The sequence below is a fragment of the Bufo gargarizans genome, chromosome 1, assembly GCF_014858855.1.
Source record: "Bufo gargarizans isolate SCDJY-AF-19 chromosome 1, ASM1485885v1, whole genome shotgun sequence".
Taxonomy (NCBI): Eukaryota; Metazoa; Chordata; class Amphibia; order Anura; family Bufonidae; genus Bufo; species Bufo gargarizans.
This window is the reverse complement of record NC_058080.1, coordinates 294,498,628-294,518,039: the sequence shown is the minus strand read 5'-3', so window position 1 is coordinate 294,518,039 and position 19,412 is coordinate 294,498,628. Positions and strand designations below refer to the sequence as shown.

The following is a 19,412-nucleotide window of genomic DNA, read 5'->3' as shown; positions in this document are numbered from 1 at the left end:
ACCCATGGTTGGGCCAAGTTGGGCCAGTATTTGCAGACATAATAGAGTCATCAAGCGATATTGAAAAAGCTGTACCTCTTACTATATAGTGTAAAGTTGACTACAGTTGAATTTTATTAACGAACATGAAATCTGCTGCATCCAAATATGTTTACCAACATTCACAACTTTATATTACATTGTAATAAATTATCTCATTTCTTTGTGATAATTTCACAAATATGTATTCATTTTATTAAAGGGTTGTCCAGCCTTTTCTAAGTGATAGCCTATCCTCAGGATAGTCAATCACTAAAAGATCGGCAGGGGTTTACCAGCATTCTAAAGCATCTGGGGACTGAGTTTCCCCTGTAACTGGGGCTAATATATCAACCCAAGTTACAGGAGAAATCAGCAATACAAAAAAAAGTAATATTAAATGCCCCCATGAGTGTTAAATGACCTTCTGGTGGACACCTAGTGTAAAAAACCAAAAACATAAATACAAGATACAAGAAAAATTAAATAGTAAGAAAAAACACCACCACACTCCACATCGCAGCTACTATGTCACCCCAGCAACCATAACTATACATTCCTTATATCAAAACAACCGTTATAATTTAAACAAGTATTATATTTGCACTTTGCGATTAAAATAAAATAAAAAAATACGAAAACATCTCCCCCTTTTTTTAAATACATTTTCTGGATATAAAAAATGCTAAAATAAAAAATAAGAAATGAAGCCCCATGTATCACAGAAAAAAGGGTCAAAAATTATTTACATAATAAAAGGAAAAAAAAGTTATGGCTTTTACAGCTAGTGTCTATACATGTCTGTCTTTTAAATTAAATTAATAAAAGTCAAATCTTAGGGAGGGGGAGGGGCATTTTCGTAATTTGTGAGGAGAGAATGGGAGACTCGGAACTCCTGTTCTAATGATCGGTCTTGGTGATCTTCTTAGGAAATTCCTTAAAGGGGTTCTGCACTTTGTTTAAACTGATGATCTATCCTCTGGATAGCTCATCAGCATCTGATCGGCGGGGGTGAACAGAACTTAGCCCCGCCCAGGGCAAGTTGATACAAGTCGTGACGTCACTGGGCCGGCGGTAAACAGTGAGAAGGCCGCGGCGCTGCTGGAGCGCTGCTGCCTTCTCAAACAGATGATCGGCAGGGGGTCCCGGGTGTCAGACCCCCGCCGATCAGATGCTGATGATCTATCCAGAGGATAGATCATCAGTTTAAACAAAGTGCAGAACCCCTTTAAATAGCATTCTGCTTTCAGACTATAAGTGATCCTTAATGTGCATTTCTCGAACAAACACAATAAAATAATTACCATTTACGTAGGAATTTTCCTTTGCACGTAGCATTGGTAGAGGTTTTTCTTGGGAAAATTGATGCACTAGATGCTTTATTTTGGACTGTGATTTCTTCTGCATGTCACTTACATTTTCAGTCTCTTTTACACTGTAATCTGGCACGGAATGACAAAACCGTACTGTGTATCAACAAATGTGAACAAAATAAACGGTTTGCTCAAATGTCTAAGACATTTAGGATATAAAAGAGAAATTCTCAGAAATGGGCAGTTATTGTATATAATATAGTTATTGAACGAATAACTAAAATTTTAAAGGGGTTACCTGACATAGGTGCTGAAAACGCTACCAGTCCTAACCTGTACACCATAAAAAACTGCCACCTTTCCGCAGTCCAACCATGTGCACGCTACTGCCTCATAACCAAAGGACTGGCTTGGTTCCATGACTGCTGTGGCCAACCATTGGCCTCAGCGTCACATGTGCTTGAACAGCACATAACTAACACTGACATGTCATTCAAGCACATTTGACTGCTGAGACCTGTAGGTAACAGAAGTGGCTGGGAACAGGAGAGAAGTGCAAGAAAGTAGGATGGCAGACAGGTGAGTTTTTTTTTTATAGGGGCACAGGTTATAAGGGGTTGTGCCACAATGGACATAAAAAAATCTAAATCAGAGATCAAATAGTCAGTGGTGTGCCTAGGGTGTTTGGCACCCGGGGCGGGTCCTTTCTCTGGCACTCCCCCCCCCCCCCTAATACTTAAAAAAAATTGTACCCCTTCACAGTAGTATTGCCCTCATTGTACAACCTTCACAGTAGTTTTGTACAGATGTGTGCCCCCTCACAGTAGTTATGCCCACATTGTGCCCTCTAACAGTAGTTATGCCATCTCTGTGCCCCTTTCACAGTTAATAATTCTCACTGTGCCCCCTTCATAGTAATAATGCCCATTGTGCCCCCTTAATAGTAGTAATGCCTATTGTGTCCCCTTAATAGTAGTAATGCCCTCTGTGCCCCTTCACAGTAATAATGCCCATTGTACCTCCTTAATAGTAATAATGCCCACTGTGCTAGTAATGCCCTCTATGCCCCCTCCATACTAGAATAGCCTATTGTGCCCCCTTCACCGTAATAATGCCCACTGTGCCCCTTCACCATAATAATGCCCACTGTGCCCCTTCACATTAATAAGGCCCTCTGTGCTCCCTTGATTGTAGTAATGCTCTCTGGCTCTGTGCCTTCTCCATAGTGGAAATGCCCATGGTGCCCCCTCCATAGTAGTAATGCCCTCTGTGCCCCCTCCATAGTAATAAAGACCTCTGTGCCCCCTCCATAGTAATAAAGACCTCTGTTCCTCCTCCGTAGTAATAAAGACCTCTGTGCCCCCTCCATAGTAATAAATTCCTCTATGTCCCCTCCATAGTAATAAAGACCTATGTGCCCCCTCCATAGTAATAAAGACCTCTGTGCCCCCTCCATAGTAATAAATTCCTCTATGTCCCCTCCATAGTAATAAAGACCTATGTGCCCCCTCCATAGTAATAAAGACCTCTGTGCCCCCTCCATAGTAATAAAGACCTCTGTGCCCCCTCCATAGTAATAAAGACCTCTGTTCCTCCTCCGTAGTAATAAAGACCTCTGTGTCCCCTCCATAGTAATAAAGACCTATGTGCCCCCTCCATAGTAATAAAGACCTCTGTGCCCCCTCCATAGTAATAAATTCCTCTATGTCCCCTCCATAGTAATAAAGACCTATGTGCCCCCTCCATAGTAATAAAGACCTCTGTGCCCCCCTCCATAGTAATAAAGACCTCTGTGCCCCCTCCATAGTAATAAAGACCTCTGTGCCCCCTCCATAGTAATAAATTCCTCTATGTCCCCTCCATAGTAATAAAGACCTATGTGCCCCCTCCATAGTAATAAAGACCTCTGTGCCCCCCTCCATAGTAATAAAGACCTCTGTGCCCCCTCCATAGTAATAAAGACCTCTGTGCCCCCTCCATAGTAATAAAGACCTCTTTTGCACTTAACAGATTAGGTGTCGACATTTTTGTAAAGTGTTCTTTACATCTGGGGTTGTTTGTACATGGATTACTGCAGTCCACATTCAGGTGAATTGGATAGTTTTTCACATGTGAACTTACCCTAACATATTTGGGCAATATACTAAAATAATGCCATTAGCAGTTCTGCACTATTTTTTCACACAAAAATGTTCTCTTCTGACAGCCTCGCCACTAGCATCCATAAGATGCAAAGAATCACGTGTGCATATAGTTTAGTATTTTTACCAAGGTTTTGTTTTATGCATTAAAATCAGAAAGAACAATGAAGTTAAAATAGTATAAAATTATAAAATAATACTTCATACCAATTTTTGTGTCGTATATATTGGAAATAAATGGCCTCAGTTTTCCTTTAGTTTCATTAATAAAGTAATTTACAACGTCATGAAGGCTGTTCTGTATGACCTAAGTATTAAAAACAAAGAAAGCAAGCAGCATATTACATGTCACTAAATGTATCCACTAAATAAAAAGGTCAAAAACGACTCCCACAAGATGAAGGCATTGAAGTAGTGACCGAAATATTAAGTGGCACTAATAAAAGTGAGATTTTTGTAGATTTTACAACAGATGTTTTGAGTCTGATTCTAAAGAACAATGCCTTCAATTTTGGGGATAAGTGGTAGAGGAAAAATTTGGAACGACAATGGGCACACCAGTCACATGTACGTTTGCTAATATTTATCTTGCAAGGCTTGAGGATAAATATGTATTTTCGGTAGAAAACCCCTTTGTATCCTATAAACAGCTGTATTTAAGATTTATAGATTATGTATTTATTGTTTGGTCGGGCACGGAGCTTATATTCTAAGGGAGTTTGTGGAATATCTTAACACAGGGAATAAAATTAATATGAGGCTTACCCATAATTTTGGAGGTCATAAACTAGAACTTTTAGATGTTTTAGTGTTGATGAAGGATGGTGAGCTATTGTAAATCAATTAACTTCTACATTTTTCTAGCTATCATCCGAATAGTGTGAGGAGAGCAGTCCCATATGGACAGTTTATAAGATTAAGAAGAATTAACGGGATGGAGGGGAGTTTCAGGAGACAATCCCTAGAGTTGAAGAAACGGTTATTAGCCAGAGGGTACCTGATGGAGTTATTTAATGATTCCATGCAAAAGGCTTCATCTTTACACCGTAGTGTGGTAATATCAGGGAAATCAAATATAGTTGATAGTCCTATGGCTGATTGTATAAGGACAGTTATAAGAAAAAAGGGTCCAAACTACTAGCAGCCTTTAGGAGAAGTCATACTCTGATAGATAGGCTAGTTAGGAGTCGATATGTGGAACCAAAATCAGATACATGGTTTAAAGAGTGGGCCCCTACAGGTAACTGCAGGTGCGGCAATTGTTCCTACTGGGGATTATATTTACAGTAGGGATTTAATGGTTTGAGTGGTTTGCACCATAAAGTGAATACCTTGATAACCTATAAAAGTAAATATGTAGTGTAACTCATATTGTGTATATGTGGTAGATTCTACATAGTAAAAACCTTTAGGAGAGATTTAGGGAACATATTAATTCCACTTTTATGGGGAAAGGCTGCCCGTGATTAATAGAACATGCTTGAAAAGTTCAGGGCCATAGATGTGCAGATAACTCTGCTGATATAAGTCATGCCTCGAGGTTGTCATAGCTTTCTGGACTAGATGGAAAAGATGAGAAGAAAGAATGACCACATTCAGAAAAGACACAATTTGCAAGTGATTAGATTTAACTGTACTGTATTCACTTATCCAGTCTGCACGGCGCCTGGTGTAGAACCAGGGTCGACTATTACGCTTTCACTGTATTATGGTGGTAATATTGGTCTTTGCATAGCGGCTTTAATTCAGTAACTGTATGGTAATATTTTTGAGTCACTTTTAAATTGTAAAGGTAATGGCCATGCTGTTATATAGGCCTTGTATAGTGGTATTAATAATATTGATCTTCTTATGGTGCATTTTGTACAGTAACAGTATGGCGGTGTTATTTGATAAATGGTATACGTGATGTCTATTGTGTGTGGGGAACCCCAGCAATACCACTAGAAGCGCTAGAGATCAGTGCTGCAGTTGTCAGACCCCACCTTCTAAACTGAATAGTACTGTGCTGTTGATACAATATTTCACCATCTTACCTTACTTTTAATTCTTCCCAGGGCCACACTTTGTCTAAAACTAGCCCTTGCCAGTATGTAAATACACAATGCTATGCAACATTGTATTTTTACCATTTTATTACCAGAAGAGTACCATAGAGGTATATTTCTTTGACTGGTTTCATAATCTAAAATATTTGACAAGCCATCACGCACGCTCCCACTGTCCCACCACCAGTCAGGCCGGCGCTTTTTACTAAAGTGTTCAAGCATGGCCTTTACTGCTGGATTACAGAGTGGTTGTAACCACTGGAAATGAGCAGTGTATAATGTGATAGAAAAATGAATCAAGCCAGCAAAGGAAGCAATATGGAGAATCACAATACATTAGCAAGTGGCTTGCAGGCTTGGAGTGGCCCACAGGGAAACAGGTGAATCCCCCGGTTGGCCCCTAGTCCCTACACCTTGCTCATGGCACAGTAGATTGACAGGGTAGATTATTTAAGAGACTACGTAGTTTACTTTTATCGATGCATCAGTTGGCGGAGAAAAATTCCAGGTACAGAGGCAGGCCAGCTAGATCTCCCCTTTCCCCAGTGACCTGGCCTCTTGAAGTTGCTGAAGAAAACCCCATAATCAATCATTTTGACTGTCTTGCTGTTGTCTACCGCAGGTAGTATTTGCATGTAGGTTTACAGTGTGCCTTCAGAATGAATTTTATTGGGGGACCCTAGGCTCCCCAGTCCGGTACTGGTGCCTTGTATTAACTTTGTCTACATGATAAATACCAATTGCTGAAGTGAGACAAACGAAATTTTTATGGCGGACTATAATCATTGCGCAGTGCATTCATCCCTCTTGTAATGGTTTTAATGGTTTTAAACTACCGGTAATAAAGATGGTTAATTGGTATTTATTTTTGGTATTCTTATTGAAATGATATATAATCTAGGAACATGTATAGGTGTTCCGATCATTGTTGGTGTTAAGAGCTCTGTCTTTTTATAGGTATAGATATTAATACTGAATTGGCATTTGATAAAATGTACAAAAGGTGCAGTTTGACATAACAGATGCATATGAACTAACACTTTGTTGTCAAGAACAGTAATACTATAATAAAAAAACTCACAGGCCTGTCTAGTTCGATGATGAAGCTACTGTCCGTCTTCAGTATCTTGTAGTGTTTAACCCGAGGTATCTTCCTGTCACATAAATGATAAGATAACAAAAGATTGAAACAACCACTTAAAAATTGTTAGCGCTGTGCTTATTTAATGTATTGTTTAAAGGGGGTATCCAATGATTAATGTAGAGGTAAAAATCATAGTCTAGTACATGACAACCACTTTTTTAAAAGCTAGAACCAGCCCTGTACCTCAAATAGATCCAGAGATCTCCCATTCATTGCCCCAATTGTTCTGCTAGATTTATTTTTAAGATGTCAGTTTAGGGAGCATATCCTTTTTCAAGGGACATGTTCTTTCTACTGCAGCTAGTCACAGTTTTGTAAGACATGGAACTGGAGTTTATTAACTCCATCCCTACCTGGCCCCTGTCCTGAGACAACCAGTCAGGATTATTAAGTGGCACTACAATTTCAAGTTATGGCCACTGAGTTTTGAGGTTTTGAGGCAGATCAGCCAAAGCCAGAAGTGGATCCACCAACAAAGAGGAGTAGAAATCCTTAATTTATATTTCCAGTTCCTTTTAAATCTACTTCTAACTTTGGCATAAAGATCCTGCAGGCAGATCTGCCACAAATCTTGAGACAATTCACAAGTTAGGGTCTAATACACAGCAAGAAACCAGACAGATCCTTTGGGAAACAAGATAATACATTTTATTAATGTATAACCAATAAATAAAAAAAGACGGAGTAATATTGGTTAAAAATAGGCCCCCCTCCCCCGCCTCCAAAAGAGGGACACTAAGAAAGTATGATACAGACTAGTCCAAACTGTGAGCAGGATGCTAGAGAGCCACAACTGTACATCATAGGCATAGTCAAAAGCACAGGAGAGGCTGTAGACAGTTCTACATTCAGCAACATGCAGGTCACAAACTGTGCATAACACTGCAGGAAGGACCAGAGATATCTGTAGTGGCCTCACATTATCTACAGGAAACAGGAATCCACTCAGAAGTGAATTAGTGACGATAGAAGAATACAATCAAGTATGAAAGGGGGTTTCCAGGCTCGCCACTAATTAGCCTTAACATTTCAACCACTTTTAAAGGGAACTTGTCACGTAGAACATGGTGCTTTAGCTGTAGGCACCAAGCTATCGAGCAGGAGGAGCTGCGCAGATTGATACATAGTTTTATAGGAAAAGATTCAGTATAACTTGTATTTTATTCATTTAAATTCCTGCTCATTCTGGGCTTTGAAGTGAAGGAGGCGGAGCATCAGTTACTGACAGCTATCTCTGTATACACAGCCATAGAGGGAAGGCTGTCAATCACTGATAGCTCCGCCTCCTGGACTTAAAAACCAAGAATGAGCAGAAATGTAAATGTATAAATTACAAGCTATACTCAATTTTTACCCTTAAACCTATACATCAATCTGCTCAGCTCCTTCTGCTCTATAACATGCTGCTGGCGGATTACACTGCATTTTCGTGGTGATGGGTTTCCTTTAAGTTTAACATATTTAAAACTACTATCCATTTTAGTGCTGTTTCCATGTTCTGAAACACGGCCATGTGACCTCTACTTTCTGTGACATGCTGTTCATGCTCTGAAGGCTTCTCTTGTGGCCAGAAGAGAGAGAGGCATGTCTCATCTGGTCCATGTAAGATGGGTAGCTGCTTTGTAGGTGAAGTGGGAAAAATGAGAATGTACAGGGGGATGGTGTGCGGGCCACTGGCGTGTCCAGGGGGGGCAGGGGGGGTGGTCCGCCCCGGGTGCCAGCTCTCACGGGGAAGCCACTGCCAGGCACAGAAGCAATGAGCGCTTCCATCAATACAGATGGAAGCGCTCATTGCTGAAGTCCTGACACCCACATACTGCGGCGGTGCTCGGGAGCGGAGTGCATAGTTCCCTGCCCCGCTGGTGATCACCACCATAGGCTTTGCACACCTGTGACGGGACAGTAGCACAGTGCTGGGACTCTGCGAGCAAGCGCAGGTGAGTATTTAGCTTTTAGTTTTTTTTTAGTTTCTTTTCTTTTATGTGCCAACTTTGGGAGACATGAGAGGGGTGCACACAGGAGGACATGTGATGGGAAAATATGGTGGTATACTGTGTGGGGGAAAATAATATTTTTTTATTTTATGTGCCAACTTTGGGGGACATGAGGGATGTGCACACAGGAGGACATGTGGGGGGAAAATATGGTGGGATACTGTGTGGGGGCAAATAATTATGGGAGGGATTACTATGTGGGGTCAAATTACTATATGGGCAATGTGGGGGAAACTACTGCGTGAGGGACAGTGTGGGGGAAATAACTGTGTGGAGGCAGTGTGGGGGAAACTACTGTATGGGGGCAGTGTGGGGAAAACTACTGTGTGGAGGACACTACTGTATGAGGGCAGTGTGGGGGAAACTACTGTATAGGGGCAGTGTGGGGGAAACTACTGTATGGGGGCAGTGTGGGGGAAACTACTGTATGGGGGCAGTGTGGGGGAAACTACTGTATGGGGGCAGTGTGGGGGAAACTTATTTTCTCCTTCAGCCTTTTACAGTGACGTTCCACAGCCAGATACATAGAGGGACACACACCGAAACTAGACCTTTTTGTGACATGCTGTTCATGCTCTGAAGGCTTCTCTTGTGGCCAGAAGAGAGAGAGGCATGTCTCATCTGGTCCATGTAAGATGGGTAGCTGCTTTGTAGGTGAAGTGGGAAAAATGAGAATGTACAGGGGGATGGTGTGCGGGCCAGTGGCGTGTCCAGGGGGGGCAGGGGCGGGCGGTCCGCCCCGGGTGCCAGCTCTCACGGGGGAGCCACTGCCAGGCACAGAAGCAATGAGCGCTTCCATCAATACAGATGGAAGCGCTCATTGCTGAAGTCCTGACACCCACATACTGCGGCGGGGCTCGGGAGCGGAGTGCATAGTTCCCTGCCCCGCTGGTGATCACCACCATAGGCTTTGCACACCTGTGACGGGACTCAGCAGCACAGTGCCAGGACTCTGCGAGCAAGCGCAGGTGAGTATTTAGCTTTTAGTTTTTTTTTTTGTTTTTTTATTTTATTTTATGTGCCAACTTTGGGGGACATGAGAGGGGTGCACACAGGAGGACATGTGAGGGGTAAATATGGTGGTATACTGTGTGGGGGAAAATAATATTTTTTTATTTTATGTGCCAACTTTGGGGGACATGAGGGGGGTGCACACAGGAGGACATGTGGGGGGGGGAAATATAGTGGGATACTGTGTGGGGGCAAATTATTATGGGAGGGATTACTATGTGGGGGCAATAATTATGGGAGGGATTACTATGTGGGTCAAATATGGGCAATGTGGGGGAAACTACTGCGTGAGGGACAGTGTGGGGGAAATAACTGTGTGGAGGCAGTGTGGGGGAAACTACTGTATGGGGCAGTGTGGGGAAAAGTACTGTGTGGGGGACACTACTGTATGGGGGCAGTGTGGGGGAAACTACTGTATGGGGCAGTGTGGGGGAAACTACTGTATGGGGCAGTGTGGGGGAAACTACTGTATGGGGCAGTGTGGGGGAAACTACTGTGTGGGGTAAACTACAGTGTGGGGGAAACTACAGTGTGGGGGAAACTACTGTGTGGGGGAAACTACTGTGTGGGGGACACTACTGTATGGGGGCAGTGTGGGGGGGACTACTGTGTGGGGGACACTACTGTATGGGGGCAGTGTGGGGAACATCACTGTGTGTGGGACATTACTGTATGGGATCAGTGTGGGGGACACTACTGTATGGGTGATACTACTGTATGGGGGCAGTGTGGGGTATATTACTGTGTGGGGGACACTACTGTGTGGGGAAAGTGTGGGGGACTCTACTGTGTGGGGGCAGTGTGGGGGAAATTACTGTGTGGGGGCAGTGTGGGGGAAATTACTGTGTGGGGGAAATTACTATGTGGGGGAAATTACTAAATGGGGGCAGTGTGGGGTAAATTTTTGACAGCTCTTTTAGAAATCTAGTTCTACTTTACACCAGTTTGATGAATTACCCCAATTGTGTCACTATTTTTTCAGCAGTATAGTACCTGGGGCATTGGGGGTCACAGTGGGTGAAGTATTGGGGTGGCAGCAGGATGACACTGTGGGGACACCAGGATGGGGAGGTTGATGGAGAAATCTAACATGTCTGTATTACAAACTCTATAGAGACGAGATGTGACTGAAATAATTTGTCATGGCGATCTAACGGAGAAGAGGAAAGAGAAGGTCTACATGACAGAAGATGTCCCTGGATGTAAGAGGTATGTGGTCAAGTATTAGGGGGGAGGGGGGCAGAGAAAAGACCCTCCCCGGGTGCCAAACACCCTAGGCACTCCACTGGTGCGGGCTGTGAGGAAAGAGCAATGACAGCCCGGAAATTATGTTCTCAGCCGTGTAAAGTGATGCTGTCTGCTTTTCCTATAAAACTGAAAGAAAGCTATCCAGGCATCATATAAGGAATCTGGGGCATTGTTTGTGACTATAAATACAGAAAACAGGTTTTATGAAAAGTTTTATTTTTGACTAGAAATCCCCTTTAACTCCCCCTTTGGTTTGTATGGCATCTGTTTAATAAAAACTGTACATTATAAGTATGTTTGATAAAGTTACCTTTTGTCCACGATGTCTCGAATTGATACAGCATAGTTCTTGCAATCTGCACCAGGCCTGAGAATTAAATTGCCATAATTTTCATCCTCCATGAGCATCTCAGTAGCTTGTTGGCGAGATACTGTGTAAAAGCAGCTTTATAGGATTAAACCAGATAATAAAGTTGAATGAACCTGGTAGTTATAAAGCTTTTTGACCATAGTTATGCAGTATGTTATTTAATATATTATACGCTTAACACTGAAATTGCAACACCATGAAGGAAAAGTCATGGAATTTTGAAAATCACAGGATCGGTAGACTTGTTAATGATATGCAAATGATAACAAATGAAAACGAAATTTGCAAAACATCTCGATTATTTCAGTGTCCAGTATGACTGCCATGTGCAGAAATAGAAGCACATACAGGGCTTGGCATGCTATCAGTGAGGTTATTAATGGTTGTCTGAGGAATGCTCTACTATGATTGAGAAGAATGCATTCTTCCGAATGTGCTTGGGCTGGCAGTTCCATTTGCAATTGAGACCAATGATGTCCAGATGTGCTCGATGGCAGACAAGTCTGGATATGCTGCAGGTCATGGTAGTGTCACGATCCCTCAGGTGACTGATGTCAGGAAATCAAGGAGATTGGCTGAGCGTGGAGGAATCTAACAGCCTCCTTGATTTATCTTGATTCAGTGTTGATAGGGTTAATGACCACTTCCCTTTTCTCAGCTGTTGCTCAGTGGTCATCACTTCTACCCTTTATAGTCTCATCCCACCCTTCTGACTATGCGGTTGATACCTTCATTTGGGTTTGGCTGAGCTGGTGTGAGATCCTCTCTGGTGTTTTTGTTTTTCCATCTCTACAGAAGTTAAGTGTCACGTTTGTTTGTATTTGTTATATTCCCTGTTGTTGTATCTGGGCCTGAGACAGAGACTTCCATTCGTCCATACTTATTCCAGGGCCTTATAGGGAAATCAGGGCCTAGGTATCCTTCTTATGAATATTCCTACCTTCAAGGTCTATTCATATTGATAGGTAGTCAGGGCCCGGATTAGGCTTGTCTAGGAGGTGACCTGTTTCTTCCCTAGTTTCCAGGCTGAAGGGGTAGTCATATCTGCTCTATATCCTGATCTTGAAGCTAAGGTGTTGGAGACCCAAGAGGATGCTCCGGACTCTTGTCCTCCAGGGACATTGTTTCTTCAGACTTACGTTATACGGTATTTGAGGGACATCACAGTACTGTCTTGGTTGGACACCCTGGGAGTAGATTGACTGTCGATCTCATCTCGCGCAGATTTTGGTGGCCAGGGCTGCGCAAGTGTGTTGAGGACTATGTGTCAGCCTGTTGTACCTGTGCTCGTGCTAAGGTGACACATACTCGGCCTTCTGGATCTCTTCTTCAGTTACCCTTCCAATACGGACCATGGACTTTATCACAGATTTACAGTGATCCTGGTGGTAGTTGATTGGTTTAGAAAAATGGCACATTCTATAGTATTGCCTGCTCTAAATAATGCCAAGACTCTTGCACAGGTGTTTGTCGATAACATCGTGAAACTACATGGCATTCCCTCTGATGTGGTGTCTGATCGGGGGACTCAGTTTGGTTCCAGATTCTGGAAAGCGTTCTGTACTGGACTGGGGGTACAATTGTCCTTTTCTTCGGCTTTTTATCCTCAGTCAAACAGACAGACAGAGCGCACCAATCAGAATCTGGAGACTTACTTGAGATGTTTGTTTACGAGAACTAGGAGGAGTGGTCTTCATTCTTGTCGTTAGCTCAGTTTCCCATTAATAACCGTAGACAGGAGTCTACTGATAAGTCGCCGTTTTTTGGGGCATATGGATTCCATCCACAGTTTGGCACATTTTCTGGTTCTCAAACTTCCGGTATTCCTGAGGAGGAATGATTTTCCTCTTCTTTGTCTTCTATTTGGTGGAAAATTCAAAGTAACCTGAAAAAGATGGGCAACAGGTATAAGCGTGTGGCTGACAGGAGACGTATAAATGGTCCGGACCTGAGAGTGGGTGATTCTGTGTGGCTGTCCACAAGAAACATTAAGCTTAAGGTACCTTCTTGGAAGTTGGGCCCAAGATTTATTGGTCCATATAAGATCACTGTCACTGTTAACCCTGTAGCCTTCCGTCTTAAACTTCCTCAGGCTGAAAATTCATAATATATTTCATAAGTTGTTGTTGAAGAAATGTGTCGAACTTGTTGAGCTGTCCTCCTTGCCTCCCACTCCTGTCATGGTGGATGGTAATTTAGAATTTCAAATCAGCAGGATTGAGTTCTCTGTAGATCCCTCCAGTATCTCATCCACTGGAAGGGTTACAGACCAGAGGAGAGGATGTGGGTTCCAGGATGTGAGTTTTTCCCCTAATTTCCAGGCCCAGTTACTGTTCCTCTTCCCTCCTGTGTTCAGTGTGGAGTTTTCCCCCAACACTGATCATGACAGGTAGCATGTTTAGGCCATGTAGGCTGCTCACAGTAGCATGAGCAACAACAATATGTTCGTACAGAATTTCACTGCTGTTCACTTCTTGCTGTCATTCTAGTTTGTTGTTGTTCTCCCAATCACTGGAACACGCAACATTAAACAGTGCTGACATCTCGACCTAGGTGCAGAGTGATCTGCACAAGTGATAAACCAAAGCCTCTTAGGTCATGGATTCCATCCCTCTTTGTTTGTGATAAGTGTCAAATCGATGAACAGGAGGGATCACACAATCATCCCACGTGACTTGATCAGATTTTTGAGGTTCCATGTAGCTAAAAGAAACAATGAATTCAGTCTGGCTTTTATGCCACTCCCAAACGCCACAGATTGGAGCTAGGTGCTTGAAAATGTGATAATTTGCAGATCTTAGGGGCATCTGCTACTTCCTCGATTTGCATAACCTGAAGACTTGTCCTTCTTGGTGTTGCAATGTCTATAATGTATACTACCTTATTTCAAAAATTATTTTATTTTAACAGAATAATGAGAAGTGTTTAAAAAAGGTGAATGTTTCACAATAAAAGGTCTAATGGCCACCAAGCAGCTAAGTCATTCTGTTGTATGATCATTTTAAAAGCTTCATTATAAACTCACGTATTATGGACACATCAAAGAAGCTGACATGGGTAAATAAATGACTGGTGCAATGGCTGGTAGGGCTGCCTCCATTTATAGTATACTCATACATTTAGCTGCGAGAACTGATCCTGCAATCTTGAGAAAATCATCTTCTAATCCATATGCAATTAACCTCTCAAGTGCATTAAGGGTGGGTCAGAGCAACTTGCTGTTTCTATCCCTTCCCCACACCTCTCTCTCTCACTTAAAGGTATTGTCCCACAAAAAATATTCTACAGTTTTCAAACCAGCACCTGGGTCTGAATACTTTTGTAATTGTATGCAGTTAAACATTTTGTACAGCCACTCATTTATTCAATAAAATGTGTCTGTGTAGCGTCACCTGCTGTTTTTTTTCTTCTTATTTCTTTATCCAGCTCACTGAGATGGCCGCACATGGTCAGTTTCATCCTTCAACTGGCTCCTGAGCTGGGATAGGTAGAGCATGGATACGCCCCCTTAGCTGCAGCAGAGAAGACACTCCCTTTGAGCTGCCAGCTTGATATCAATCTAGCAGAGCATTGAATGGGGAGATCTCTGGATCCATGTGAACTACAAAGCTGGTTCTGGCTTTGTTAGAAAGAAACTGGCATATACTATATGATGTATATAGTATGTTTCCCTGCATCATTTGAAATCTTGTGCCTGTGCCGTTAGCTCAAGTCATGATGCATGTTCAGTCCGATGTGACCATTCTGCGCATGTGTCGAGGCACAGGCACAATGACACAAGAAACACCTGACATTGTCAATCAAAAAAATAGAGGGATGCAAAGGGAAGGGAGAGGGCCAGAACTATGGTGCAATGAGTGGCTTGGGCCACCCTTGGTGCACTTGGGAGCTAATCTGAATATGGATTAGAAGATGACTTTCCCAAGACTGCAAGGTATGTGGAGGCAACTGTACCTGGCATTGTGCACAATTTGAAAGTGAATTTAATGCCGAAAGACTCCCTTTAATTGAGAGCCTGAGCACAATCCATAGAACTGTAGTTCATTTTTTCAAGTATTGAAACACAGCCTCAATTCTGACAGGTGTGTCGCTAAAGGGCAGAAAATTGTGATTAGTGTTGAGCGAAGTGAGCTTTGGATGCTTCATCCAAAACTTGGGAATAATACTGTATGGAGATCCGTCTCCCTACAGTGTTAGAATGTATGGGCTTCGATAAGCCCAAGTTATTTATTTATGACGTTGCGCATGACTTCATTGATTAGCGGTACCAAGGTACAGAGCCCATACATTCTAATACTGTTAGAATGGATCTCTATACAGTATTATTCCCAAGTTTCGAAACGCTCAACGCTAATTGTGATCAAATATTAGCAGTAACTCAGCATTTGCTAAATATGAAATATACAAATGAACTCATTTAAAAGGGCTTTCCTAAACTTTGAAAAAACATAGTATAACAAGCATATCACTAAAAATAACACACTGACACATACTGTCATATGGCAGGCTGATAATTCTGTGGTCCACTGCTGGTACATATTTACTAGGCTACATCAACGATGTGTCATTTGCACTTTGTTAGTCAATCACTTGCTGCAGTTGTGATGTCACTACAGAAAGCACGTTATTATTAAAGCCAAGTAAGGAAAGGCTGGCGGGGGCGACAAAACTCAGATGTATGGGGCTTGAAAGGTTGAGAATCTGACAATATGTGACAGTTATATGCATGTTATATTGGGATTTCTCAAAGCATTGTAAAATTATTTTAGGCTAGCATGTTACAACTACTTTCAGTCACACACACTTTTTCTGCACGGTATTTCCATATGGGAGAAAAGTCATGTCATAAGGGCAAACATTAACTGTCAATTATAATAAGAATCTGTACCATATGAACTTTGGAATCCACAAAAATAGAATAAACATGTTCATTCTTCATAGTTTTCCTTGTGATTAGTCCCATTGAATGGGGCTAAATCCGCAAGCAGATCCGCAGCAAGTAAGCTGAATATCTGCAGCAGCAATCTGAGTGTCACATTATTCAGTGTCTATAATCTGACGTTGAATAATTTGACGATATAACAATAAAGAATAAAACATTATAAACTACCACTTTTGTTTTAAACAAGTAGTATTTTCATGTATTTCTTTTTTATGCTTTGAGTATTTTTTATAAACTTACTCAGGCATCTCATTTACATCCTCTACATCTTCATAAGATTCTGAAACTCTCCTTAAAGACTCCTTTTCTAGGACCTCTTTTAGCTGAACTATTTGTCCAGGTAACAAAGTCAAAGAAGTTGGAACTGATTTCTGAAGGCAAAAAAAAGAGGTCACTTTACACTGCATCTGTATGTGGATAAAAGTATTGTTACAATGAATTATGCTATTTCATCATTTTGGAAATTACTTTCATTCTGTATTTTGTGAGGAGGGATGATGTTCTCCTATTGCAGTACTACAAATTCGACAAAATACAATATAAAAATATTCATAGTATATTGTAAATAACATCTGTATCTGTACACTGACAGAACAATGTGTGTGTGTCTCTCTCTCTCATATCTATTGTAAAAGGGGGCAAAGAACAAATGCTTCCTCAGGTAACCAGTTACTCACTGTCAAACTATATATACACTGCTATGAAAAAATATTTGCCCCATTACAGGTTTCTTTTGTTTTTGCACATTTGTCACACTTACATAAATGTTTCAGATTATCAAACAAATTTGAATATCAGACAAAGACAACCTGAGTAAATACAAAAGTGCAGTTTTTAAAAGATGATTTAATTTATTAAGGGGAAAAAAAATAACCAAAACAAACCTGACCCAATGTGAAAAAGTTATTGCTCCCTAAACCTAATAACTGGTTGTGCCACCCTTGGCGGCAACAACTGCAATCAAGCGTTTGCGATAATTGGCAATGAGTCTTTCAAATCTCTGTGGAAGAATTTTGGCCCACTCTTTGCAGAATTGTTTTAATTCAGCTACATTGGAGGGTTTTCGACCATAAACGTCCTGTTTAAGGCAATGCCACAGCATCTCAATCGCATTTAAGTCTGGACTTTGACTAGGCCACTCTAAAACCTTCAGTGGTGTGCTTCAGATCATTGTCCCGCTTAAGGTCTCATACTGATGATTGGACATTCTCTTCAGGATTTTCTGGTACAGAAAAGAGTTCATGGTTCCATCAATTACAGCAAGTCATCCAGGTCCTAAAGCAGCAAAGCAGACCCAGACCATCACACTACCACTACCATCTTTGACGGTCAGTGTCAGATGTAAGGTACGCACACCTTCCAAAATTTCCATTTTTGTCTAGTCAGTCAACAGAATATTTTTGCCAAAAAAGCTAGGGTATTATCAAGACGTTTTTGCCAAATGTGAGACGGGCCTTTGTGTTCTTTTTGGTCAAAAATAGTTTTTGCCTTGGAACTCTCCATTGGATAACATTTTTGCCCAGTCTCTTCCTTATTGTTGAATCACGAACATTGTCCTTAAATGAGGCAAGAGAGGCCTGCAGTGCTTTAGATGTTGTTCTAGGTTCTTTTGTGACCTCCTGGATGATTTGTCGATGCGCTCTTGGAGTACTTTTGGTAGTCTGGCCACTCATGGGAAGGTTCACCACTGTTTCATGCTTTCTCTATTTGTAGATAACAGCTCTCACTGTGGTTTGCTGGAGTCCCAAAGCATTAGAAATAAATGTGTAACCTTTTCCAGACTGAAAGATGTCAGTGACTTTCTTGATCATCTGTTCTTAAATTTCGACAAATCGGGTCACGATTTGTTGCTTTTTGAGATCTTTTGGCCTACTTCATGTTGTCAGACAGGTTCTATTTATTGATTTCTTGATTCTACAGGTCTGGCAGTAATCAGGCTTGGGCATGGCTAGTGAAATTGAACTCAGCTTTCCAAAAACTGTGGTTGAGCACAGTTAATTCATGGGAGGCCAATTCTTTTTTCACAAAGGGCCAGGTTGTTTGGGATAGCTGTTTTCCTTAATAAATGAAATCGTCATTTAAAAACAGCTTTTTATATTTACTCAGGTTATCTTTGTCTGCTATTCAAATTTGATCATCTTAGGCTACTTTCACACTGCCGTTTCTGGGTCCGCCTGTGAGATCCGTTTCAAGGCTCTCACAAGCGACCCAAAACGGATCAGTTTAGCCACAATGCATTCTGAATGGATAAGGATCCGTTCAGAATGCATCAGTTTGCCTCCGTTCAGCCTCCATTCCGCTTTGGAGGCGGACACCAAAACGCTGCTTGCAGCATTTTGATGTCCGTCTAACGAAACGGAGCCAAACGGATCCATCCTGACTTACAATGTAAGTCAATGGGGACAGATCCGTTTTTACTGACACAATATGGTGCTACTGAAAACGGATCCAACTCCCATTGACTTTCAATGTAAGTCAAAACGGATCCGTTTGCATTATCATGAATTTTTTTATTTATTTTTTTCATGGTAATGCAAACGGATCCCTTCTGAACAGATACAAGCGTTTGCATTATAGGTACGGATCCGTCTGTGCAGATACCAGAAGGATCCACACCTAAACGCAGGTGTGAAAGTAGCCTTAAAAATTTAAGTGTGACAAATATGCAAAAATAAAAGAAATCTGTAAGGGGGCAAATACTTTTTCACAGCACTATAGCTAAGAAAACCATTACTTTGAAAGAATTTAAACTAGTTACATCATGGTGCTGAAAAATACAATAGATGCAAATTTTCACTGTATATCAGCGTAAAGTCTGCAAGTTGTTATGTCTGAATGTAAGTTAATTAGGGTTTTAAAGAGGACCTTTCACCACTCCTGACATGTCTGTTTTAATAGCTTCATGCATTCACCATGTAATAACAATTCTGGAGCCTCTATTCCTATGGCTCTATGTTGTGCCATTCCTTTATTATTTCTACCAGAAGTTATAGATGAATTGCTAGCAGTCTGCAGTAAGGGTACAGAGGGGTGGTAACCAGTTGGGGGGGTACCTGCACAGTCTGAAAATGGCAAGACTGATTGGACAGAGTGAGTCTGTGCAGGGACTACTCCCCCCAACTGGTTTACCACCCATCTTTACCCTTACTGCAGACTGCTAGCAATTCATTCATAACTTCTAGA

The 19,412-nt window shown here is 41.7% G+C and overlaps 1 protein-coding gene across 3 annotated transcripts in view; it reads right to left on the bottom strand.

Annotated features, from left to right (window-relative positions):
* Nucleotides 1-19,412, bottom strand: part of STAP1 (signal transducing adaptor family member 1) — a 105,679-nt gene that overhangs the window by 11,235 nt on the left and 75,032 nt on the right. For 2 of the 3 annotated variants that reach the window (XM_044278891.1, XM_044278899.1), the window contains exons 5-9: nucleotides 16,470-16,600; nucleotides 11,228-11,362; nucleotides 6,602-6,674; nucleotides 3,680-3,779; nucleotides 1,323-1,460 (exon numbers count right to left, since the gene is read on the bottom strand). In XM_044278891.1, the coding sequence (XP_044134826.1) occupies nucleotides 1,323-1,460; nucleotides 3,680-3,779; nucleotides 6,602-6,674; nucleotides 11,228-11,362; nucleotides 16,470-16,600 (577 nt within the window). The remainder of the gene's footprint in view (nucleotides 1-1,322; nucleotides 1,461-3,679; nucleotides 3,780-6,601; nucleotides 6,675-11,227; nucleotides 11,363-16,469; nucleotides 16,601-19,412) is intronic. The other variant, XM_044278910.1, reaches the window with a different exon arrangement.